Below are 26,620 nucleotides of genomic sequence, written 5' to 3'. Positions count from 1 at the left end.
GACCGTAGCTACACTGCTTTAAATACTGCATGCGACGCACTTCACGTGTTGGGGGGCGACGGGCGGGCGGGCACAGAGGTGGGAAGGGCCCCGGCGGGCTGGCGGCTGCCCTTCCTCCATGGCCAGAGCAGCTCCCTCCCCATCTCTGCGGCTACAGTTCATGATTCTAAGGGTGAAGTGGCCGGGTGCTGAGCTATCCTCTATCACAGCGGCTCCAGAACTTAGTTGAACCCGTCGGTGTGGTAGCTGGGGTGGGAGTCAGCCGTGAGCTGGGTGGTCTCTGTGGCAGATGCTGGCTGTATGACAATCGGCGTGTCTGCAGCCTCTGAAAAGCAAGCACATGTGTGTTCATCGTGTGAGGGCGGAGCCTTGCCGTCGGGCCTCCCGGGCCTCCTGAGCGCACGTGTTGCCCCTAAGGACACTGTCCTGTGTGACTACGCTCTGTCGCCTGGCCACTCCTCCGGGGTCACAGGTCAGAGGGGAGAGGCTATCTGCGCACCTCCACCCAACACAGCCTTCCTCAGTCGCCTCAGGTCACCGCCAGCCCTCGGTCCCTCCCCACCTGCTGGGTCCCGCGGAACTTCGGCCACTTCAGATCGCGGGTGGGACAGCCCTGCGCGTCTGCTTTTACCTCAAGTGTCCACGTTCACACCTCAACAGTCCCAGCGACCACCACAAACACTCCGGCACCGAGTCAGTGCCCTCCTGTTTGACAAGACAGGTCGACATGGCTCAGGGCCCAGCCCGGCCCGCCCCGCCCCGCTCAGTGGCCCTCGGCGGGCACTCACCCCGCTCGTCCGACTGCAGCTGTGCTTCCAGGTCCTCGGGGGACACGTAGAAGCCTGCGTCCTCGCCCGCGGGGGCCCGGGGCTTGCACCGCCCGCAGCAGCAGTTGAAGCAGCAGCAGAGGCAGCAGCAGCAGTAGCAGCAGGTGAGGAGCCCGCATACGACAAACAGCGCCTGCGCGGGCGGACGACAGGGCGCTGGCCATGCAGCCTCCGGGACCCCCACCCCGCGGCCGGCCCGGGCCGCTCCAAGACCACTCTGGGGGCGTGCCAGGCCAAGATGCCCGTCACGGGCGGAGGTGCGGGGACTCCGTGAGACAGAGCTCTGTAGCTTCCAGAAAGGGAGTTTACAAAGAGCGCCGAAGAGGGCTGACTGGCCAGCACTGCAGAGCCCAGTGGCCAGGGCCAGTCACGCCCTGGGGCCTTCAGGGCACATGGGTTTTGAATCAAATAATGAAAAGTACAGGTGTTCAGAAATAGAACAGACGAAATGTCAAAATTTTTCGAGTCAGATTGCAGACGACAGAAACATCCGTCCGCAACACACTGGGAAAGCTCCCCTGCGAGGCCTGCCCTGCGGGAACTTACTCGTCAGAGAACGTCCGCTCGGTGTCGGCTGGCTCTGGGCTCCTGGCCTGTTGCACACAGGCTNGACGAGGGAAAAGACTGCCCCACACCCGGGAACTGCAGCCCCCGAGCCAGGCCCCCAGACCAAATGGCCTGGAACCCCGCAGGGCCCGGGGCCCTCCTGCCGCAGCCGGGGCGCGGCGCTGGCCGCCGGCCCCACTCACCTTGGCCCACCAGCTGGAGAGCACGAAGTAGGTGTTCACGTTCTCCTCCCCAAACTGCTCGGCCACGTACAGTCCCAGCGACCCATACTTGTCGTAGATATTTCTCTTTGTGGCGTCCGTCAGGATGGCATGGGCGTTGTTGATCTCCTTGAACTTGTCTGCGGCCTCTGGGTTATCAGGGTTTTTGTCAGGGTGATACTTCAAGGCAAGTTTCCTGCAAATCAAAACCATTTCTTTGTCCCTTATTTCACAGTCATCCATTACAGGGCCCACTGGGGGAAACCTCTCTCCACCGCCATGGCGCTTTCCGCCTCTCCAGCAATCCAGACCACCAGAGTCCGCAGAGATCTCTGCAAACCACCTGGCCCTGAGCCAGCCCCAGAGAAGTGAGTCCCGGGGTGAGGGCTAACCCTGAGGAAGAGATCGCAGGGCACGGGGAGTGAGGGACGGCTCTTCCAACAGCTCCAAGGCAAACCCCACTGCCGACCTCTAGTGACCCAGCAGCCAAACTGCTCACGTGCGCGAGGAAGCGGTAATGAGCAGGGGCGCGACACGGGCCTGTTTCCCACGCGCTCATGACCCCATGAACACAGACGATTATGTGAGTACAGACGCGTGAGGGTGTTTGCCTCTCACAACGTACTCAGTGCAGCCTCCGGGGAGGAGACTATGGTCACTGCGTGGAGAGGAGCAAATCAGCATTCTAAAGCCCAGTCTGCTGAGCAGGCTCAGACCTGCTTCCCTCTGGACCCTGGCCGCCCCAGGGTATATATACCGTTTGTATCATTCACAAAGTGTTATTTTTTTGTTGCCAAGAAAATATCAGTTGAGAGCTGCAGGCTGAGGGGGAGCTCAGTGCGCGCAGAGGTGCAGTGGGGCCATCGCCAGGTAGACATGGGGTCAGCCAGGGACAAACACTGGTTTCGGTAAATGCGGGTCAAACCACACGAGGTACGAGGTCCTCCCAGTGTGTGGCCTCTTACCGATAGGACTTTTTAATGTCATCTGAGGTTGCATTCTTGTCCAGCCCCAGAACATGGTAGAGTGATTCCCCAGAGGTAGAGAGTGAGCGCTGTCTCTGGTCTGCCATGGTAGGCTAATCTACAAGAAAAACGCAAAGAAAACATCAAAAAGTATAGATTCCAAGCACAGAGCAGACGGACTTTAATCCAGATGACTGTTCCAAGCAAAACATCACAGCACTGCTAGTGGGGGCCAGAAGGTCCACAGATACAACGCCTCCAACTGACATAAAGGAGCGTGGGGAGCGGGGCCAGAGGCGAAGTCGGCGACTGTGCTTGTGAAGGGTGAGAACACAGACATACCAAGGAGACTATGCAAAATTAAGTGTGTTCATTGTAATCTCCAGAGCGACCTCTAGATAAAGAAATACAAAACATAGCTAAAAAGCTAAAAGAAAAAGGGAAATGAACTCTTTAGACTAAGAACTCCAATAAAAAGAAGAGACTGTCTCGGGGCGCCTGAGTGGCTCAGCCTGTTAAGCGTCCAACTTCGGCTCAGGTCATGACCTCGCGGTTCGTGGGTTCGAGCCCCGCGTCGGGCTCTGTGCTGACAGCTCGGAGCCTGGAACCTGCTTCGGATTCTGTGTCTCCCTCTCTCTCTGACCCTCCCCTGCTCACGCTGTCTCTCTCTGCCTCCGAAATAAATAAAACATTAAAAATTTTTTAAAATAATGTTTAAAAAAATTAAAAGTAAACACCTAACATTAGGGGCACCTGGGTGGCTCAGTGGGTTAAGCGTCCGACTTCAGCTCAGGTCATGATCTCATGGTTCATGGGTTTGAGCCCCACGTCAGGCTCTGTGCTGACGGCCAGCTCAGAGCCTGAAGCCTGTTTCAGATTCTGTGTCTCCCTCTCTCTCTCTTTCTGACCCTCTCCTGCTCGCGCGGTTTCTCTCTCTCAGGGGGGGAAAAAAAAAAAGTAAATATCTAACATTAAAAAAAAGGGGAGGGCCTTCCAATCTCCTTACTCTGCCTCTTTGATGGGAGCAAGGCGGGCCTAGGCAGCGCCCAGCGCCATCAGACGCCTGTAGCTCCTGGCTTGAGGTCACCCACCCGAAAAACGAGGGATGGACATAATGTTTAAATTCAATACTGACTTAATAATTTATATGGGTGGGGCACCTGGGTGGCTCAGCTGGTTAAACGTCCAACTCTTAGTTTCAGCTCAGGTCTTGATCTCATGGTTTCATGAGTTCAAGCCCCACACTGGGCTCTGCACTGACAACGTGGAGCCTGCTTGGGATTCTCTCTTTCCCTCTCTCTGTCCTTTCCCACTTGCGCTGTCTCCCTCTAAAAATAAGTAAACAAAATAAATAAACTCACTCTCTAAAAATAAGTAAACAAAATAAACTTTCTCTCTCAAAAATAAACATTAATAGATAATAAAGAATACATAATGTAAGAGTCTGGGAAAAGTACTGCTCCTGCCTCCTAAATGAAACAACGATCTGAAGCCACACTTCAACAGAATGAGGAACCTGGGATAGAAGAGTGGTGTCATCTGGGCCTGTGGCAGACGTGACGGCGGGAGACACAACGGTTGCTCCCACACCCCCACACTCCTGCGGGCACATAATTACCACATCCATTGCAACAGTTACTGCTCATGACAGACAGGAGAAGGGTGCAGGGGTGGGTGGCCACAATGTGCCAGGTCCCTGGACTCCCTCCAGTGGCCACCTGCAGCACCCACCGGACTGGCTTCCTGGAGTGTGGCAGCCCCCGGGGGTCAGGCTTCCCCTCCCCTCCCCAGGCAGGCGCTATGGCAGTGATATCACAGATGTGGAGACAGAACTACAGATCCGTCAAGTCAGGATATGAACTCAAACCCAAGGGCGTCACCCCTTGACCTAAGGACACCAGTTAAACCACCTCTCCTCCAGGCCTAAGGGATGACGGTGTGTTGCTAAGGACGGAAAGTAAAACAAGTCTCACTGACAAGAGAGAGATCACGGGCTTTGGAATCAGGATGTAAGGGTTCTAAGCCTAGTTCTGAAAGTTTCTAGCTGTGTGACTGTAGGCAAGTCACTGCAGTGCTCTGAGTCTCCTTCTTCATCTGTAGACCTCACTAGACCAGGTTAGCAAAGAGCCAAGAGGTCTTCAGTCAGGAGCAGGCATCTTTATTGATGCTGATTAAGCAGCATGTTTTAAGCAACTAAGTACTAGCCAGTACTAAGTACCTTGCCTAGCTAGTCTACAACAGAAGTACCACAGCACTGTCAAACCCAACTACTGGCCCGCTACATAATTTCTTTTATTCTCAGGTGCCCAAACCCTATTAAATAGTTGGCTTCTAAACCCCACCCATAGAAAAAATCAATAAGTAATACTTTCTGTCTACTCTTTATTTTATTTTATTTTTTGGTCTACTCTTCAAAAATAGCTCTAGGCTGAGGCGCCTGGGTGGCTCAGTCGGTGAAGCATCTGACTTCAGCTCAGGTCATGGTCTCACGGTTCATGGGTTCAAGGCCCTCGTCAGGCTCTGTGTTGACAGCTAGCTCAGAGCCTGGAACCTGCTTCAGATTCTGTGTCTCCCTCTCTCTCTGACCCTCCCCTGCTCACACTGTTTCTCTCTCTCTCTCAGAAATAAATAAAACATTAAAAAGAAAAGAAATTTGATTAAAAAAAATAGCTCTACGCATACCCCTTCATGGTGTACTGTGTCTTAAAGCAAACTGAAGGTTTTTGGCAACCTTGTATCAAGCAAGTCTCCTTTCCCACAGCATTTGCTCATTTTGCATTTCTGTGTCACATTTACTGGTGCAATATTTCAAACTTTTTGTTATTATATTTGTTACAGTGATCTCTGATGATCCATGAGTCTGACTCTGATGGCTAGCAATTTTTAGCAATACGGTATTTTAAAATTGAGGTATGTACTTTTAAAAAATTTGTTACACATAATGCTACTGCTACACACTTACCAACCAATGGCTTAGCGTAAACAGAACTTTTATATATGCTGGGAAACCAAGCAGTTCACCTGACTGGCTCTACTGTGATGTTTTATGGCTGTTTGCCTGGGACCATCCCCTCCATATGAGATACGCCTGGATGCCTACAACATTTAGAAGCAGTCAGCTACTTAATCTGATGGAAGAGATTAAATTATGATTTAAAACTCAGTATGTATGCCAGATATCACCAATACTACTGCACTGAATGTCAAAATTTCCTAGTCTTAGATAGACCCATCTTAAGAAAGATCAATAGAATAATTTAAAATTAATTTTCTTAGTTTCAGTGGATTGCCAGTAACTATATCCAAACTTGTCTTCCTTCCTCCCTCCCTCCCTCCTTTCTTTCCTTGAAGGCACAAGCATGCGTGAGCAAGCAGGGGAGGAGGGGCAGAGAAAGAGAATCCCAAGCAGGCTCTGTTCTGTCAACATTGGACTCAATCCCACAATCTGGGAGATCAGGACCTGAGCCGAAATCAAGAGTCAGACACTAAACTGACTGAGCCACCCAGGGGCCCCTAAACACTAAGTTATTAAGCATCCCGAGTCATTTGTGACTGGCAGCTTTCTCCCTCATAATTGCAGTAGCACAAGTTTGTAACACACAGCATCGGAATGTTAGTGGGACAACATCTGAACAATCCTGACCCAATAATGCTATGACCAGGCAAGCTCTCCACAGAGGCACAGACTAATGTCCACATGGACATGAGAGCTTATGGAACAAGGAGCTTCTAGAAAAAAATGACCTGTTGAAAAACCCAGCCAGTGAAAACACAAACCAATAGGCAGCAGTCAAAAATGGAAACCAGGGGTAACAGGTCTATGGACAGGTGCTGAACCCACAGAAACCCAAGAACGAGACCAAAGAGCTCGGAGAGCTGAGGTAACAAATCTGATGGATACAAACATCACAAAACCATGACGACACAGGAGACAGGTGGGGAGAGGGGCGCACACAGCACCGCAGACAAGGCTGGGGTCTGCCTGCACTGAGGGAGCAGCAATTTCATTACCATCACCTTGATTTTTCTGTATGTCAAATTCAAGGAAAAGTAAAACAATGCTTTTATGTAAAAGACTATGCAAATATCTTTAGAAGGTAAATGTTTTGTTGTTTATGGAAAAAACTAGGAACCAGAGGTTAACAGACATTTTCTTGGCTGTGTAACATTCATCCATTTTTTTTTTTATTTTAATGTTTATATATTTTAAGAGAGCGAGCACAGTGGGAGAGGAGCAGAGAGAGAATCCCAAGCAGCCTCCATGCTGTCAACGCAGAGCCCAACACAGGGCTCAGTCCCACAAACTGTGAGATCATGACCTGAGCCGAAATCAAGAGTTGGGCAGACACTCAACCAACTGAAACACCCAGGTGCCCAGCAATGATCCATTTTTTCTTTCTTTTTTTTTTTTTAAATGTCTTTATTTTGAGAGACAGAGACAGAGAGTGAGTGGGGGAGGGACAGAGAGAGAGGGAGACACAGAATCTGAAACAGGCTCCAGGCTCTGAGCTGTCAGCACAGAGCCCGACGTGGGGCTCGAACCCAAGGACTGTGAGATCATGACCTGAGCGGAAGTCAAGCGCTTGACAGACTGAGCTAACCAGGCGCCCCAGCACTGATCCATTTCTATACCATGACTTGCTTGTTTTGTTTTGTTTTTTTAATGTTTTTCTCTATGCTTTTCTGTAGTGTTTGAACTTTTAATAAAGTTATGTATAACTTTTATAAAATCTACAAAGTTGTCATTCTCAGAACATCAGCTGCCACAAGAGCTCTTCTAAAAGTGCTTCCGGATACATGACCGCCCTTCTTAGAAGGTATTTTTTAATGAATCACCTACAGGACAGCTTTACTTGGCCCGTTTGGGGTGCTGGGCTGTCAGGGCTACTGAAAAGCCCAGTCTCCCCGGCCAGCGATGCCCCTGTAACCAGGGGTCTGGATTCCTCCCCAGGGGCTAACTTCCCTCTTGCAACCAGTGAGTCTCCAACACGCAGTACTGCAGAAAGAGAGAACTGTTCTTTTGTGAGCGAGTCTGTCTGTTTTGGCCACAGCCGATGGAGGGCACCCAGAAGAAGGTTCCGGTCACCCAGGGTCTAGTTGACCCCAAACTTTCACAAAAACCATGAAACATCCTAACATGGACTCATTCCCAATCCAATGTCAAATCCTTTGCAGTTTTCTGGCATCACAAACAATGAGAGTTAGAAACTCACCTCCTTTACATCATAACGGAATGACCGACAGCTCAGGCTTAATTTAACTGTATCAAAGCTGAGCACTCATCACAAAGGAGTAGGCTGGGTACCGAAAGAGTCAGCACAAAACCTACCACTTACTCCGCTGTTATTCTTTGAAGGGTTATTTACTCTAGAGCAGGCGTCAACAGGCTTTTTGTTTTAAAGGGCAAGATAGTAGACATTTCCGTCTGGTAGGCCAGTCTTTATCACTGAGCCCCCAATTTTTAGCTCTGCCTTTGAAGCAGGAAAGCACACAGTGTGTGAAAGAATGGTCACACGCTCCAATAAAACCTGATTTAATTACAGAAGCAGGTGCAGCCCCTGCCCTAGAGGTCAAATAATGGCTCTCCTGTGAATTATTTAAGGGAAATCAGGTCCTGCAGACGGTCCCTTGTGTTTATATGCCGTGGACAAGTGTAGGCTTACTTACTGTCACACTATTTTAGTCCTCAAAAGTAACCCTGCACAAATACACAACAAAGATGGAGGCACAAACTTAGGTGAGTTTAAGAAATGTTCTGAATATACATTTTCAGTCAAGATGGAAACATTCAAAGAAGTTGGTTGCAAAATGAAGCAACTAGAGGCCAGACAGTACCAAGAATACTCTCTTGTCCACATAAAAATGGCTGGAAAAGCCATGAGGTGAAGGCATTTTTAACAGAAACCATCCAAGAAAGATCAATGTCATCCCTTGTCCATTCATTGCTTTTACTTCAGTTAATGATTTACTTACGATTTTCTCTGGCAATGAAACTGGAAAGGTACTACACGACAAATGAGAATATTTAAACCAGAAGACAAATCCAAAAATCAGAAAATAAATGCTACTTACTGCAAAGAAATGCCGGGGCTGCTGTATCTGAGGATGCCCGGTGGGAGCACAGCGCCCTCAGTGGGGAGAGCTGTGCCCGGGCACTTCACGGTCAGGCCTCCCCGGCTCCCTGACACTGCTTGGCTCGTCCAGAGCACTAGGCATCTGACTGGAGACCTTCACAGCTCAGGTGTGACCCTCCAGTCACATATCCTCAACATATTTTATGGTTTTTTTCCATCTGGAATTTTAAGTAAATTATCATGTAATATGGAACATCTACCCTTATAATATTTCATACCAAAGAACACAGAAACAAGACCTCCTACTTTGCACATGTTTCTCCAATGCTAAGAGGAAGGTCCACTGACTGCATCAAATGTAAGTGATCTTGAAGAGGGTGCCGCCCCACCAGTCTTCCTCAGGACTACGACCGTTAGGTGTGACGGTACAAGGGCAGTGCAGCACCAGACCGGAGGGATAAAGGCCCTGGCATGTGCCCTGCTGGGCATCAATGTGTGTAACTTTGCTCGCAAGATACAGCACTCATCATTCTCCATGATCACTTGTCTGAAAAATATTTACTGAGCCCTTCCACATGCCAGGCATTGGTAACACTATGATAAACAGGAAATACAATCTGAGAGCGGGGAGTGAGTTTAGTGAAGGAGGACACTCGAAATCAGAGTGAACACAGGTCCCCAATTATACGGTTTTATGGGAACAGGTAACAGAAACAGCTTATATTTTAAGATTATTCTGGCTGCAGGGTATACAATTAATATAAAGAAAATCATGGCTAGGCAGATTATAATCAAAGCACTGCAAACCAAAGATCAAGAGAAAATCTTGTAAACAGAGAAAATGGACATATTACATAAGGAACAACCATCTGAATTATGTGCTTCTCATCAGAAATCATGGGAACCAGGGGGCAGCGGAGCACGTCTTTAAAGGGCTGAAACAGAAAACCTGTCCAACCAGAATTCCATTTGCAGCAAAAAACAACCCTCCAAAACAAAGGTGAAATAAAGACATTTTCAGAAAAACAAAGAAGGAAAGAAACCAAGAGAAAGACTTAACTAATAATAAATGCCAAAAAGTTACTTAGGCTGAAGGTAAACGATATCAGAAACTAGCACTTTCAGGAAGGAATGGAGCCTTTGGTACGTATCTAGGTAAAATATTTTTTTTCTTTTGTCTTTAAAGTTTATTTATTTTGAGGCAGAGACAGAGAGTGAAAGTGTGCACAGCAACTGGAGGGGGGCAGAGAGAGAGGGAGGGAGAGAATCCCAAGCAGGCTCCGCACTGTTAGTGCGCAGCTCAATGTGGGGCTATCATGACCTGAGCCGATGTCGGATGCTTAACCGACTGAGCCACCCAGGCGCCCCTCCTTTCTGTTTTTAAAAAATATATATGAGTGGTGAAAGCAAAAAAACATCAACCCTGACTTTCACAGTTTATAAAGTCAGCTGTCACAGACAGGACCCACCCGGGAAAGGAGTACAGGGCTGCCTGATGTCAGAGCTCCTCCAGTGCCTGTGAAATGTTACAACATTAGCTCTAAGAAGAGTGAACACAAAGCAACAAAGGACTATTCTATACCTAACATGACTCATCAGTTTAAAAAAAAAAAAAAAGGTAACATAATGACACAAGCAATACAGTAGATAAACCTTGGGGTGCTTGGGTAGCTCAGTTGGTTAAGTGTCTGACCAGCTCAGATCATGATCTCACAATTCGTGAGTTCAAGCCCCATGGCAGACTCTCTGCTGACTGTCAGCATAGAGCCTACTTCAGATCCTCTGTCTCCTCTCTCTCTGCCTCTCCCTGGCTCACACTCTCTCTCAGAAATGAATATTAGGGGAGCCTAGGGGGCTCAGTCGGTCAAGTGTCCAACTTTGGCTCAGCTCATGATCTCATGGTTCGTGGGTTTGAGCCCTGCCCTGCGTCGGGCTCTGTGCTGACACCTCGGAGCCTGAAGCCTGTTTCGATTCTGTGTCTGCCTCTACCCCGCTTACACTTTGTCTCTCTCTGTCTCACTCTCAAAAATAAATAAAGATTTAAAAAAACACTAAGAGATAAAAATTTAAAAAAATACATCTCAAACACATTATGTAAGACAAGCTAGATACAAAATATTCCATTTACAAAAAGATTAAGAATACAAAAAAACAATCTATTGTGACATAAACCAGGAAAAGTAATTGTGGGCGGTGAAGGGGAACTTCCAGGATGAGAGAAATACTTTATAAATTAATTGTATGCATACACCAAACTCACTGAAATTTACTAAGATCGATGGATTTCACTGTATGTCAACTTCACCTGCGTTTAGAAAAGTAGCTGTTGTAAGGCTATTTGTTCCCAAAGCAAATTACCTAAGAAAATCAAAATGAGACATAAAACTCTCCGGTCATCTAGAACAGGCTGCCTGTCTTTTACAAACAGACTCTCACTTGGACACAGTCACACCCCCACATATCTACCATGTCTATGGCTGCTCTCAACACAGACTGTATACACACACACCCTAAAAATACTGTCTGGCCCTTTAGGGAAAAAAAAAAGTAGCTGCCATGACTATTACTCTAATTGGTATATTATATTTTGAGTCAGAAGATGAAATAGATGCTTTCCAAGCACAAAAACTATTAAATTTAAATTTGTACACCACTTCGCACAGGTTTCCAAAGTTCACGTTCTGGTTAGAAACAAAACATTGCCAGGCAATATGCACTCTTAAAAGTTGCATGTTCAGCTGGAACAGTCTCATAACTAAAACACAAACTGTAAATGAAAGGACTCTATTTCACTTAGTGTAGGTGATATTGGGAAATGCATCAGGAAGGTATTGGCAAACAGAAAGGTCAAATAAAAGAGAACAGTTAAGGGGAAAAGGAAATAATGAAGTTTTGTGGGTTACTTTTTTAAAAGTATATTTATTTATTCTGAAAGAGAGAATCTGTGGGGAGGTGAGGCAGGAGAAAGAAGGAGAGAAAGAATCCCAAGCAGGCTCCACATCATTAGCCCGGAGCCTGACGTGGGACTTGATCTCATGAGCCATAAGTCATGAGAACATGATCTGAGTCAAAATTAAGAGTCGAATGCTTAACCAACTGAGGCATCCAGGAACTCCTCGTGGGTTTTTTTAAATCATTAAATTCTGGGGCACCTGGGTGGCTCAGTCGGTTGAGCGTCTGACTTTGGCTCAGGTCATGATCACACAGTTTGTGGGTCTGAGCCCCGCGTCGGGCTCTGTGCTGACAGCTAACTCAGAGCCTGGAGCTCCTTTGGATTCTGTTTCTCCCTCTCTCTCTGACCCTCCCCTGCTCACGCTGTTTCTCTCTCTCAGAAATAAAACATTAAAAAAAATTCAACTTTTGAACAAAGTTATTGTCTTAATACTTTATTTTCCTTATTTTCTATAAAGAGAAGGTACACGTTAATGATAAGAAGAAACAAACACTTCGAGCAGGCAGGTAGCCCCATGCTCAATGCCATGAGCAGACCCCATGGAAGAGTCATGGGGAAGCTCAGGTAGTCTCCATCACCAGCCTTGAGATCCAGGACATCTCAGGTGTGCTGACTGGGTGAACCGTCTTCAACTGCGTCCAACCCTTTCAGATGTCTATTTCCTTAGGGCGATGACATGGGAACTTACTGCTTGCTGTCTGAAAGCATCACTGCACCATCTGGTTTCCCCTAAACCTGTCCTAATTAATGTCAAGGCATTCCTGAGACGCACCCTCAAGATCGGAGAGCAGCCACGCCTACGGGAACTACACTTGCTGTAATGTATGAACTGCCACCAGAAGTCTGCTCCCAGTCTTCACTCCAGGAGGATTAAACCACATCTTTAGGCTGGATCTTTTTTAGTAACATCATGCCCTTGAAAACACACAAAGGGACATATTTTACAAATCTGTAGCTCACCCTGGTTTGTACTGCTAAAAGGGACAAAGGACTGGGCAGACAAGAAGGTACACTCACACAAACAGGAAACAATGAGCTCTAAAGTGGTCAGAGATCACCAGGCACAGAGGCAGAAATCTGGTCAAGAGGGAGGCTTTCCTGGAAGACACATGGTCTGCCTTCCCCCACTGTTGCAAGGGGGAGTCTGTGATGCACAGCTCTGTACCCCTGACACCCCAAGGGCTCCAGCATCAAATCCCAGCTCCCCGGCCTGCCCTTCAAGTTGCTTTTGGACACAGGCCCTGCCCACGACCAGCATCTTCCCACCACCGTGCCCACTGGGCCTCGAGGCTTGACTGGCAGACCCAGAGCTACTGCCGCACAACCACCACCTGGGGCTGTCATGAATGCCCTGCTCCCTTCTCTGTGGAGAGATCCTACTTGGACCCCTGAGCCCTGGGGACACATCCATTCCTGGCCACTGCTCCAAGGACACACAGCGGAGCCCGCCACGTTCTGTGGTGCCGTCCTGGGCCTTGGGCATGTGCTTGTGTTGCTCCCTTGTTCAGCTCATGTTCATGGAGCACGAGCTACATGCCGTGCTCTGTTCTCAAAGCTGGGGATTTATCAGTGAACAAAACGAAGAGACAAAAATCCCTGATCTGATGGGCCAGGTCTCCGCTCCTTAGAGACTCAACAACCTTCAGGGAAAAGAGCTGAGTGCTGGGACCTCTGCATTTCCAGATGCAGTTTCGGCACATGGCACGTGGTCTGCTGCTGAATCCAACCTACTGCTAGGGGAAACTCAGCACGTGCCAGCTCTGGGAGGGCAGATGTGAAAACATCTTCAAAGGAAAGCTATTTCTGTTCTATTTATTTTTATGTAACATTTGACAAACAGAACAGTGTGTGTGTGTGTGTGTGTGTGTGTGTGTGTGTGTTATAATGCACAGTGATTAATGCCACAATCCTATTCTTCAAATTAAAAATCTGAAAATTACTGGGGTGCCTGGGTGGCTCAGTTGGTTAAATGTCTGACTTTGGCTCTGGTCATGATCTCACAGTTTGTGGGTTCAAGCCCCACACCGGGCTCTGTCCTAATAGCTCAGAGTCTGAAGCCTGCTTCAGATTCTGTGTCTCTCACTCTCTCTGGCCCTCCCCTGCTCATGCTCTATCAAAAATAAATAAAAACAAAAAAATTTTTTAAAAACCTCAGAGAATATTTAAAAAAGGTTGATTTTACAATGTTCATTTAAAAAATAAAAGAGAAGAAAAAATCTGGGTTTGTATTCTACGTTTTGTTTGTAATTTATTTTTCTAGTTAGTCACTTTCATTGTAGTTTACAAAAGTATCATCAGTCTTTGACAGACTGGCTGGCGATGAAAGAAAATCTGGTCCTTCACCGCAAACCGTTTAGGAAGAGCTGCTGGGCGTACACCTGGAAAGGGAACTTTCGGCTCCAGAGAACTGGCAGTCTCTTTGTCGGGGCACTACCTAATTGCTACCACGACATGGCACCAATCAGCAACCCCCCCTCCCCCGTCACCCCCTGCAACAGTGATGGGCACTGCCAAGCCTCCCAGTTTGTACCCAACTACCGGGCAGAATAGTGCTTCTCTCGGTGCAGACCACCAAGTGGGCAGTGTTTGGGGTCGGCCCGCTAGCGGGGTGGCTGCACAGTGCCCCATGGGCCACAGGAGTCATAAGCCTCCAGCACACCAGTCCTTTATTGGTTATAAATGCTACAAAGTCTCTTAGTTCCTAGTTCCTTTTCACTTACTACCATGTCTTTTGATGAACACAAACGCTTACATTTAAAAAAAAAAAAGTTTTGTTTATTTATTTCTTTTGGGAGAGAGAGAGAGAACAAGCAAGGGAGGGGGAGAGAGAGGGGGAGAGAATTCCAAGCAGGCAAAACCTAACATGGGACTTGAACTCATGAACCTCAAGATCATGACCTGAGCTGAAACCAAGAGTCTGACGCTTAACTAACTGAGCCAGGTGCCCCTCTTACATTTTTCTACTGTGGTAAAAACCATGAAATTTACCATCTTACTCATTTTTCAGCCTTCAGGACTATTAACTCCTGCCCTGTTGTGCAACTGATCTCACAGGTTCTTAATTTTTATGTAACTGAATGTATCAAATCTTTGCAAAATGATGATCTATTTTTACTAATGTTCGAAAGTCCATCTCAACCCCAAGGCCAAAAGTCAAGTCTCCTATATTTTCTTCTAAAGATTTGTCACCCACAGGGGATCTGCTTATCTGGAGTTAACGTGGCCAGGCGACAAAGGCCAACTTCAAAGGTCTTGGTCACACCCAGAGTCCCAAGTCCCAGGGCCGCCCCCACCCCTCTGGACGGCCGGTCTTTCCCAGAGACCTGCAGGAGCCTCTAGCGTGTTACACAACTGTGTACGTGAGGTCTACTTGGGGGCTATTTTGTTCCGCTCTCAGCATTCTTCATTCAAAACCCTCCAGAACTATCTCAACAGTCTCAAACACTGTACAGAAGCTGTAAATTCTTTGGTATTCCTAGACACATCATTAGATAATGCTCCCGAAAACATCTGTTTTAATACAAGCACTGGTATGAAGACAAGGAGGGTTTTAAAGGCAATCACAACCCCGGAGCCACACCTCTGTTCGTGTCACGTGCCCACCAAGCCCACGCTTTATGCAGTGCTGGTGCGGTGTCTTTCAGCACAGACCCGAAGCAGCGTGAAGGCCACCCAAGGGCTCCATTCTCACGGTCTCTGGCAGCACTGCTGCGAGACACGCATCACTCCCCAGCCTCCCTACACACTCTGGGTCAGAGAGGAAATGCGGCTTGACAGGCAGCCTTGAGAGCCACTGTCTGGCCTGGGGCAGGAGGACAAAGTGCGCATACACCATATGAAGGGAATCTGAAAATACAGAAGCCAAGAAAAATGTTAATAGTGAGGGGGGTGGGGGAAGCCCGTTTGCAACCCTGAGAGGAGAGGGATCCTGCTCTAGAAAGAAAACGTAATCAGAGAACAGGACCCTGGCTCTAAAATAAACATTGTTTTCATTGACGGAAATATAACCATTCCATGGATTTCAACGATAAACTTACAGACAAGAAACTTTGGTTACAAAACACAATGTAAGTTTCTCTGCCTTGACAGCAGAAGGTAAACCGAGGACAAAGGTTGGAGGAAAATGAGAAGGGAAAGGAAGGAAGAAACGCTGACAGCCTCAAGTTAAGGAGAGGTCGCTGATGGAGCAGAACAAAGACACAGAAATAAGTGCACAGGGATTACTGAGTGACAGATACACTGGGACAGTGGACAGAGCTGCTGCTGCATGGAGTCAAGACCAAAGTACAGGCACTTTGGTCATTAAGTGATGAGCTGGGAAACAAGGGCAGAATACCCGGCACAGCAGGAGAGCGATGAGCCAGGCAGTCACACTTCTCTGGGGAGGAAGAGGGCGCGGTCTGGGAGGGGCACTGCCGCCCTGCCCCATGGGCTCTGCACCTAACCCCACAGAAGGAAACACTGCTAAAAATAAAAATACCAAAAAATGAAATACAATTGGTGTCCCAAAGACCAGGAATTTTCATCTAAGATCTGTGATGAACCTGGTGATAATCTAGTACCAAAGAACATTCAAGAAGCAGGAGGATCTAAAGCACCTGCCTCGCCTTTGGGAGTGGGGGCGGGTGGGCAGCATTACCAGTGCTGGGACAGACTCAGGACACAGGGGAGAGGCTCAGAAAGTTGATGATCTTCAGATCTAACTCTGAATCTGTTATCTATTCTGAAAGAAAAAAAAAAAATCAATACACTACAAAAGGAATAAACACACCAATTAACTCCACTTATATATTTGAAAAAATTCTAAGCAAGAGTCAACAAATGTGGAAAATACACAAAAAAATGATGCCAAATGTTACGGTCTTCTATTTATTCCTAACTAAAATGAATTTCAAATGGGGGCACCTGGCTGGCTCAGTCGTAGAGTGAGCAACTCCTGAACTCAGGGTCATGAGTTTGAGCCCCATGTTGGGCATTGAGCCTACTAAAAAATAAAAATATGAAAAATAAATTTCTTTTTCATTAAAAAATTTTTTAAACGTTTGTTTATTTTTGACAGAGCGAGACCGAGCGCAAGCAGGAGAGGGGCAGAGAGCGAAGGAGACACAGAATCCGAAGCAGACTCCAGGCTCTGAGCAAGGTATCCGCGCAGAGCCTGACATGGAGCTTGAACCCATGAACTGTGAGATCATGACCTGAGCCGAAGTCAAACACTCAACCGACTGAGCCACCCAGGTGCCCCCGAAAATAAATTTTCAAATGTACAGAATTCCTGAAATCACTGGAAATATTGGAACTCCACAGAAGATTTGAAGAATACAAAGCAACAATGATGCTGAGCCTTAAAACAAAGGAAATAAAAACAGTAAAATGAGTCACTTCTTTAAGGATGACCTCCCCATCAATCATCAGAGCATAAGAGAAGCAATGGGCCCTAACCTGAGGCATGGGAAGAATAGCACTTTCCACGTAACGGGCACTATCCTTGGTCACAGAGACAGTGTCCATGAACTCCAGTACTGAAGAGAGTGGGCCTTCTGCTCTCCCGATTTACAACACAGGAGGGAAGACCGGCGGCTGCAGACTGCAGCAAATACCTGAGGAAGAACAGAAACGACTCAACCTAGGGCCACAGCCTTGCACAGAATCTTGGGTTTCCCAAAGTGTAAAACTATTCCTGTAAGAAGAAGGTGTGACGGCCGCCAGAACACAAGAACAAACCCAGCACCCTGAAGCCCTTCTAAGCTATAAACTGAGCAACTGCTCCAGGTCCAGGCAGAACATTCAGTCAATGTTTGTTGATATAATTTTATCAGCAGTGACTATGTCCAGAAACCAAGTTAAGGATTTTCTTAGTTAAGTGATGCTTAGGATAGAAGTTAGAAGGAAAAGGAGAGATCAGAAGTTGAGCAGAATCACAAAAAATATGTTTAACTATGAGGACACTAAAATGAATGAATGCATGAATGAATTAAAAACCTGAACATTCTCAAAACTTTATTCATCAGAAAGGAGGATACCTGTGAATCAATCTGGGAATGTGCCCTCTAACCAACGCCTACCATGCCCCTTCCAGGTGCCCACCACTTTGACCTTGCCCTCCCATCCTGCCCTCCCATCCTCTGATGTGCAAACAGCAGGGAAATGAATCTGGGTGACACAAAATAAGGCCCAGGAATATGACACCAGCACGACACTAACAGTTTCTAATTCCTCTGTATAAAGGGAGCCTAAAGCAAGCTAGAACCCCTGCACCCAGAACACGAGCAGCAAGTACAAGTGACATTTCCGTTCTCAGCACTGGGGCCAACTGCGCACCGTGCCGGAGGAAGACCAGGGCAGAACCATTACTAGGACCAAACATTCCACAAAACCTTAATATATTCCCAAATCTAAACATAAAACTAGACAGTGGAAGACAAAGTATTTCTCATGAAGTAATGAGCATTAGGGATTTTTGGTAGTTGGTGTTTCAGCCTCACAACACCTAAAATCTCAGGGTATTAAAGTCACAGGTACTTTTCAACCTAGGTAGGCACCAGCCTCTCTGCAGATGGGGCCGGAGGGTCAGCAGGCAGAGCAGGAGAACAGGGAGCTACACTGTATCATGGCAGAAAGAGACTCTCCTGAATGTCTACCAGGAAGAGTTTTCTAAAGCCCAGTGGTAAGAGTTCAGAAAACGTGACAGACAAGGCTGAGTATCTTCTGTGTCTCCAAGAGGAACACACCCCCAGATGCACCTGCTGGAAATGGCATGACTCCCCTGCACGGAGATGCCTACTGCCCAATGTGAAGTCCCCTGCAGAGATGGCCAGCCTCCGATGAAGATGGACGTGGCTTCAGAGTGACCCCTTCCTGCAGCCATGATCAGAATCAAACTATCCCATCGACTCTAGAATGAAAACAAGCACACACTGCTGATAAGTCAACTGTAAGAGATGCCTGATGTCAGAGGCAGCATCACCTCCAAACAGAAGGTGGGTACAACTGTGACAGAACTCGGGATCACGGGATCACGGCCGTAGCTGGACCAGCGTGGCAGCTACAATTTAGGGAGGACTTACCACTGCAGGCACTGAGGGGCACACGTGCCCTCGACACCACCGGATGCTTCTAAGAAGTCTGTTTGACAGGCACCTGGTCCACTGGGTGGTGTGAGGGCAGCTCTGAAGTCACAGTCACCTGCCTGGGCTGAAGCCTGGCTCAGCTACTCACGAGCTCAGTAACCCGGGCAACTTCTTAAACATCCCCACGTCACCTCTGTCCAATGGGAATGGAAACAGTCTAGTGTCGTATGTCTGTGTGCCAGCTTGGGTGCTTACAACAGTTCCTGGTACACAATAAATACCAGTTATTACTATTATGATCTCCAATCTACAGATGAGAAGACTGAGGCTCAGAAGCAACAAGTCATCCACTCAGGTCACTCTACCAGAGGCCAGTGTGGTTGTCATCCAAATGCAAGTCTGACTCCCAATTCTCAGTAACTTTTTTAAAAAATTTTTGAAAAAGTGTATTTATTTTCAGAGAATGAGCACAAGCAGGGGAGGGGCAGAGAGAGAGGAGAGACTCCCAAGCAGGCCCGCACTATCAGCACAGAGCCTATGTAGGGCTCGAGCCCACGAATCATGAGATTATGACCTGAACTGAAGGCAGATGCTTAACTGACTGAGCCCCAGGCGCTTCGATTCTCAGTAACTGTTCCATGAATGGGAGGAATCTGTTCCTATCCTAAGCACAAGTAATTTGTTTTATACATTAAGCCTCATCTGAATAAGGTTCTACATTAAAACCCTTGACGGTATTCAAGAATAATCCCAAACATACACTGACGAAGTTCACAACGCTGGTGAGAGCCATGCTGCTTATAGTGTTCCCAACTCTGAGCTCGCACACTGACATGAGCTATTGTTGCATACGTTTTAGAGGTAAAAGGGTTGTTGTTTTTTTACATCTTAAACTTTAAAAAAAAATCCACACATTATTAATTTGCCTTGTGATTTGCCTTTTAAAAATTCAGCATCTAATTTGTATACAACTGTCTGCTTTTCATGGAAACACATTCTGCACCTGACCACCATTGACAGGGTGAGCTGTCCATCAGCTAGATGGTCATTCTAGGGTTAGTGAGGCCAGGACAAAGCCCACAGGCCCATTCCAGGGGGCAGCATGTAGGTCTGAGGAATGGGCAGGCTTACCCATATCTGCCTCACAACATGCTGTGACTCCGTGACCGGTTTAAAAAATATGCCACAGGGGCGCCTGGGGGGCTCAGTCTATTGGGTGTCTGACTCTTGATTTCAGCTCAGGTCATGATCTCACAGTTCGTGAGACTGAGCCCCTGCGCTGAGGGCACGGAGCCTGCTTGGGATTCTCTCCCTCCCTCTCTGCCCCTCCCCCATGCACAGGTGCTCGTTCGCGTGCGCACGCTCTCTCTCTCTTCCTCTCTCTCGCTCTCAAAAATAAATAAATAAACTTTAAAAAAAAAGCGAAGGGCACCAGGGTGGCTCAGTTAGTTAAGCATCTGACTTCGGCTCAGGTCACGATCTTGTGGTTCGTGGGTTGGAGCCCTGCATGGGGCTCTGTGCTGACAGCTCAGAGCCTGGAGCTGCTTCAGATTCTGTGTCTCCCTCTCTCTGCCCCTCCTCCCTCATGTGCAGCCTCTCTCTCTCAAAAATAAATAAATAAATAAAATTTAAAACTGAAAGAGAAAATGACCTTTAAAAAATAACAAATACATAAATATGCCTCAAGGAAAAGGTACAAATCATAGACACTACAACATGGTCAAGAGTAAGCCCATGCCATCAATACCTGTTTGCACTGCAATCCACTGACCTCAGTGAGGACAAGATGATGTTGGTAGCTGGCTGGACCGACTGACCTACCTGGCTGTCAAGGTAGGGCCCTCAGAGGATGTTACAGTTACCCTTCCCATGCATACATTTTTACGAAAGAAGCAGAGAGGCAGAGACTCCAGGGTGGGAATACACATACCAGGAGGACCATCACCCAAAGAGGCGACGTGATGCAACAGGGAACAGCACCAACAGAAACCGTGTTTAACACGGGCAATTCTGTGTGTTGTCATTCTAACGTGATGGTGTTATTCGTTCTCATTCTTTTCAATACCACACCTTTATACTAGAGAAAGTATGTAACTGTCAATTTCCTCATCTATAAAATTGGATAATAGCTATGATGCAAGGCTGTCTTGGGAATTACGGCTGATGCACATTATGTAAACTGGCCTCTTCCCAGAAGCAGTTAGAACCGTTTGAGAGAGTTTGCTACTGGAGGGGGGGTGGGAAGAGGAGGGATCCTCTAAGTGCCTTCCATGAGAAAACATACTGTTTTAAACAGGGGGCGACTCTGCTTGGACAAGTTAAGAAATACTTCATAGACAACTGTCATTCTTAAACTGTAGACTTCCTAGTTTCATCTCAAAACAAAACTGGACCACTGGATCACACTTAAAAATTCTGAACTTTGGATTCAGGTGTCAGGAGCCTCATTATTCAAAGTTTAAGATAAATCCATCCAGCAAAAATCTTTACCTAGAACACAACTTATTTTTAACTTAAAAAACAGATGTGGATTGGTTTCATGTACTTTTAAAGTTTTTACTGTTTTATTTATTTAATTTTGAGAGAGACAGAACCCGAGGGGCTTGAAACCACGAACTGTGAGATCATGACCTGAGCCACAGTCAGACGCTTAACTGACTGAGCCACCCGGGTGCCCCTTAAAGTTCTTGTATAACTAAAGTCATTTTATTTATAACTAAATTCTTTTTTAAAATATATTTATTTATTTTGAAAGAAAAAGAACATGAGCAGAGGAGGGGCAGAGAAAGAGGGAGAGAAAGAATTCCAAAAAGGTCCCGCACTGTCCTTGCAAGAGCCCTACATGGGGGTTGATCTCACAAACCATGAGATCATGACTTAAGCCAAAATCAAGAGTCGGGTGTTTAACCAACTGAGCCACCCAGGCGCCCCCATAGCTAAATTCTTAACACAGCAAAATATATTGCAACTGGCCAAAAAACAAAAATAAAAACACCAAAATACTGATTTTTCTTGTCAAACCCTATAGCAGTAGCTAAATGAGCACCAAAATACAAAATGTTAAAATCCCATGTGAGTGAAGACAACAGACACACATTGCCACAGAGAATATGAACTTTGTAACCTACCGCAAAAGTTACAAAGTCTGTACTGTCCGACATAGAAATATTTCTTTATTTATCTTAGAGAAACCCTCTCACAAAAGGCCCTCCTAGTTAATAAGAAAAACGGAATGGGAGGGCCTAGGTAGGAACCACACATTTGCTACGCTGCTAATCCCTTCCAATCATAAAAGGGGGAAGAGCAGCGAGACAGTGACACGAGCTCGTTCTGCAGAGCCCAGCCCCTCCTGCCCAGTGCCCTCGTCTCTGCTCTACTGGGGCTTCTGACGGAGACCCATGGTCCGGGGGCCCCAACCCTTGAACCGACCCAAGGTTACAAGACAACAGGAGATCTGGGTCCGGTTGGTTTCACTGCACCACACGCCTACTCCACCCAGTGACAACAACAGAAGGACAGGGCAGAGCGCTCTNAGGACTACAATTTTAAAACCAACTGGCACAGAATTCCTCAGAACACAGCAATGGAGACAGCAAATGACTGTACATTTCCTCTTGTAAACCACTGTATTTGCTGCTGATACACGTTCAGTGTAGAAAAATTAAAAGGATAATAAAATTACAAATAGCCCATGAAGACAAACAAGGTTCACTCACACTCACATATTAAAGGAATATTGACTGATCAGTCACATCACAGAATTTAAAAATATTAGTTGGGTTTCTGCCACAGAACTAAGTTTGTTTTTTTAAAGTTTTATTTATTTATTTATTTATTTATTTATTTATTTATTTATTTATTTATTTATTTTTAGAGAACAAGAGAGTTGGAGAGGGGCAGAGAATGAGGCAGAGGGACTATCTCAAGCAGCCTCTGCACTGTCAGCATAAAGCCTGAAGTGGGACTCAACCCATGAACCATAAGATCATTACTGGAGCTGAGATCAAGAGTTGGACGCTTAACCAACTGAGCTATCTAGGTGCCCCCAGAACTAAGTTTTTAAAACTATTTTTAGGGGCACCTGGGTGGCACAACCGGTTAAGTGTCCAACTCTTGATCTCGGCCCAGGTCATGATCTTGCAGTTTGTGAGTTCAAGCCCTGCAATCAGGCTCTGTGCTGAAGGTGCTGAGCCTGCTTAGGATTCTGTCTCTCCTCTCCGTCCCCCCCCTGCTTGTGCATGCTCCCTCTCTCTCAAAATAAATAAACAAATTTAAATTTTTTTTTTTGGTAGGGGCACTTGGGTGGCTCAGACCACTGAGCTTCTGACTCTCAGTTTCAGCTCAGGTCACGGTCTCATGGTTCATGGGTTCAAGCCCTGCCTCAAGTGTTTGAGCCCTGCCTCATGGAGCCTGCTTGGGATTCTGTGTCTCCCTCTCTCCGCCCCTTCCATGCTCGAGCACACGTATTCTCTCTCAAAAATAAATAAACATTTAAAACAAAAAAATTATAAAACCCATTTATGTAGATACACGAACACAGAATAATTTTAGAATGAAGTGAACTTTTAGTGCATACGGATCATTCCATAAAAAGAAAACCAATTGAGGGGCGCCTGGGTGGCTNTAAAAAAAAAAAAGAAAACCAATTGAGATGGCATTTTCAGGGACATCACACATCTGGTGCCCTCAGGCACGTCCCTGTTTAGAGAGTGAGGTGCTGGACTCCATCTCTGCAGTCTCAGCTCCAAGGAGGCTCACAAGCATAGAAGGCACTCAACAAGACTCCTGCAAACAGTGAGGAACAACAGAATCTAAACTACAGGTTGTTTGGTAATCTAATCCTTAAATCTTCCCAAGCTACTGATGACAGACTAGCTGCTAATCCCCTTCAGGGATGTCATTATTTGAGGGCTGGCCCTGGTATCACGATGGTACAGGTGCAGTAGCTCCCTGTCTTAGATTAGGGGTAGCGTTTTCATAAAATAGTACTATGACCATTTTTCAGCATCTTTGTCACTTATATTTAGGATACAGCTTGATGAGACACCTTTTATTTATCATCCTCCATACTCTCCAAACAGGCAGGCAAGGCAGGTACCATGGCCCCCACTTTAGGGAAGAGCCCTGTCTTGTCCTTTTCAGGAAGAAAGTCTAGCGCAGATTCTGCTGACCCACAGGAGGGATGTCTGCAGCCCAAGAATGCTGAGATCTAACTACCCAATCAGAACGGAAGAGTAAGCCTCATTACAGGAACACCGTAGTTTCAACCACTATTCACAGAGGACCTAGACACTCACGAGGGCACCACCAAGAGTAAAAAGCCTCCTCTCCGCTTGTGCAAAGGCCTAGTCACCAAGCTGGATGCCAATCCCCAGAAGACACAGGGGGCCGTCTCTTTACTGGAAAACAGGCTGCCAACATTGACTGAGACACTGTTTGCCGACAGCATTCCATACTCCAAATCTCTCACAGAGTGCTTCGTAGGAAGCGAAGGGATGTTTCGAGGGTGATTTCATTGGGTTTATCATGCTCATTTTATTCCCTTGGAAGCAAACTCCCATCTTAGATAAAACTCTATCTTATCACAACTGCCTAGCTCCATTGCAATTCAGTCATTTATTTAACAAACACCTGGTGAGAATCCACTACCCCCCAGGACCAATGTGTCACCTCACATTCAAGCTCTAAACATGCACCATCCAGCAGCCTGTTAGGGGATTCTGCGCGGTGGCGTCAGGCAGGTGGTTGCTACAGGAACCAGGACAAAAGGCCTAAATTCAAGTTCTGAGAATGAGCAAGGACTGCGGGGTGGCTCGCAAGTGAGTGCAGTGCCACCTCTGCAGAAGAACTCAAGGACAAAATGGCCAAAACGTAGACCACCTTAATTAACAGAACCAACCTTTAAAATGCACAGAAAATGCACTTATTCTGAGTTAACAGGGGCCTGAGGTGAAGGGCTCCAGAGCCATTTAGGCACAGAGCAGGACTCAGCCTGCTTCTGTCACAGCATGCCAGCAATGAGACTCAGGCTGAGGCCTTCGGCTCACTTCATGTAGTTCTTCTAACGATTACTACCTCTCAATCCAATTAACCAACAAATGTCACCAAGTATTAAGACCAGCATGTGCGGGTTTGGGGGGAGGGGGAGGAGTAACCAAAGACAGAATTTCTAGAGACATTATTATCAGTTACAGGTCGTCTGACTTTAAATACTTCTCATTTTGAAATAACTTAAACTAGAAGTTGCAGAAAGATTCTCAGGGCGGTCTCAAGCACTGGCTGTCCTTTCCCAAAGGGCAGGTGGCTGGCCAGAGGACCTCTATGTGCTCAGTCCTCGCCCACGATGACTTCCAGGCAACAGTCACTGTACTGCACAGGAACTGTTAAGCTCATCACTATCATTCATTCAACAAGCATTTCCTGGGGACATACTATGTGCAGGCAACAGTTCTTTACACAAAACAGCCTCCCTGTGGATCTCCTCTCATAGTAAATTACTGAATATAATAAATACATTACACAAGTGCTGGAGAAAACTAAGGAAAGAGGGGAGGCAGGAAACAAGGTGGCGAGGTGAAGTTCTACGCAGGGTAGTCAGGGAGGGTCTGGCCTCGCCAAGGCATGAGGGTGAGGAAGTGAGTGTTCTGGGCAGACCGGAGGACACAGCAGATGACTTACCTAAGAAACTGGCAAGAAGGCCGCTGTGGCAGGGGACGAGTGAGTCAGAGGGCCAGAGGTAGGGGACTGGTCACAGAGGCGTGGGAGAGGCCCAGCAAGGGTCCCCTTGCAGAGGCCACACTGGCTCCACAGCCGAGGAGCCGGTCCCCCATTGAGGCCGTCTCCACCACACGCCCGAATGTCTGCTCACCACACAACCCCTAGGTGCTGCTCTGCTTAGATCAGGACCAAGGGGGCTGGGCTCCGGGGGTCGCACAATACACATCTCCCTCAGAGTCCTACACGGGTCGACAATGAGCAAGCACGTCGAGCGGTGGGGGACAAGGCCATCTGTACCACACACACAGGTCAGCCACACAGTCGGCCAGCCAGAACCAGCTCCTATAGCTCTTGGTTTGGCCACGTGCCACCCGGAGCTGCCCTGAGTCCCAGAACCCTGACACAGGGGAAAGGAGAATTGTGCACACTCAATTACAAAGTTTCCCAAAGCCCTTAAATCCTGGCTTCTAATTTCATTTCCATCCTGAAACTTAGCTTGACATTTAACAAGAAAGAAGCAAATAAATGAACATAAAGTCTTAGACGCGCTGGCCAGAGTTTTGCCTTTAGTCAACTATGTCCATAGCTGGGGCAATGTGGCTGTTTTTGTCATTAAGATTTTTTTTCAGACAGACAACTAAGTAAGGACATTCAAACATAGCATTTTTAGACCAAGACCAGCAAGTTAAAATGTCCCCTATCAGATCTAAACCTGAAAAAAACAAAATAAAATTGAAACTTTTGCTTCCTTTTCCTGTATGACACAACCGAATGAACTGTGAGAAACAGTCTCTTGGGCACAGGAAAGAGCTCTTATCCAGCGCTCAAAACAGACAAGTTAGAACCTGAATGGATGAGTCCCTAATACTGTCTCCTCAAGAGTACAATACGAAGCACCTCGTAAAATAATGTCTTTGTAAAAGTGATTTAAAAAAACATGTTTTTTAACAAACCAAAAGGTTTCAACCTAAAAGATTAACTTAGAGCACCTCAGGAACACCTTTCAATTCCCGGAGCTGTAGATATGATGCCCCGGGGACCGTCGGTTCTCAACCATCTTAGCATCCTCCACCCCCCCGGGAAGGAAAAGACCCTCAGGTCAGGTCAGTCATGGGGACAGTGGGGGCGGAGAATGGCCGCGCGCTGCCCGCGATCCGGCAGGAGGAGACGGACTGACGAAGCGCCGCGCAACCCAGGAGCCCCCACGGGACTGCGGCCCCACCTACCCACCCACATCTGAGCGCCGGCTG

The 26,620-nt window shown here is 47.1% G+C and overlaps 1 protein-coding gene across 2 annotated transcripts; it reads right to left on the bottom strand.

The window, feature by feature from the left end:
• Positions 1–26,620, bottom strand: DNAJC5 (DnaJ heat shock protein family (Hsp40) member C5). Of its 2 annotated transcripts, XR_013333355.1 has the most exons (6): positions 26,601–26,620; positions 2,560–2,677; positions 1,577–1,790; positions 789–960; positions 632–705; positions 240–325 (listed from the first exon to the last, which is right to left on the bottom strand). XR_013333355.1 is itself a non-coding variant. In XM_077756874.1 (5 exons), the coding sequence occupies exons 2-5, from the start codon at positions 2,664–2,666 to the stop codon at positions 222–224; spliced, it is 597 nt and encodes a 198-aa protein (XP_077613000.1). In that variant the 5' UTR covers positions 2,667–2,677; positions 26,601–26,619; the 3' UTR covers positions 1–221. The 2 variants fall into 2 exon arrangements, 1 of the variants encoding a protein (XP_077613000.1); XM_077756874.1 differs by lacking the exon at positions 632–705 and having other exon boundaries at positions 1–325; positions 26,601–26,619.

The sequence above is a fragment of the Crocuta crocuta genome, unplaced genomic scaffold, assembly GCF_008692635.1.
Source record: "Crocuta crocuta isolate KB4526 unplaced genomic scaffold, BGI_CrCroc_1.0 scaffold613, whole genome shotgun sequence".
Taxonomy (NCBI): Eukaryota; Metazoa; Chordata; class Mammalia; order Carnivora; family Hyaenidae; genus Crocuta; species Crocuta crocuta.
This window is presented reverse-complemented; position numbering and strand designations above follow the sequence as displayed.

Excerpts from the sequence above, each read along its gene's own strand:
- DNAJC5 (XM_077756874.1), bottom strand. The coding sequence starts at position 2,666 with ATGGCAGACCAGAGACAGCGCTCACTCTCTACCTCTGGGGAATCACTC. Across the intron at positions 1,791-2,559 it reads GACATTAAAAAGTCCTATCG|GAAACTTGCCTTGAAGTATC; the intron begins GTAAGAGGCCAC and ends TTTGATTTGCAG. Across the intron at positions 326-788 it reads GCTGCAGTCGGACGAGCGGG|AGGCTGCAGACACGCCGATT; the intron begins GTGAGTGCCCGC and ends CTTGCTTTTCAG.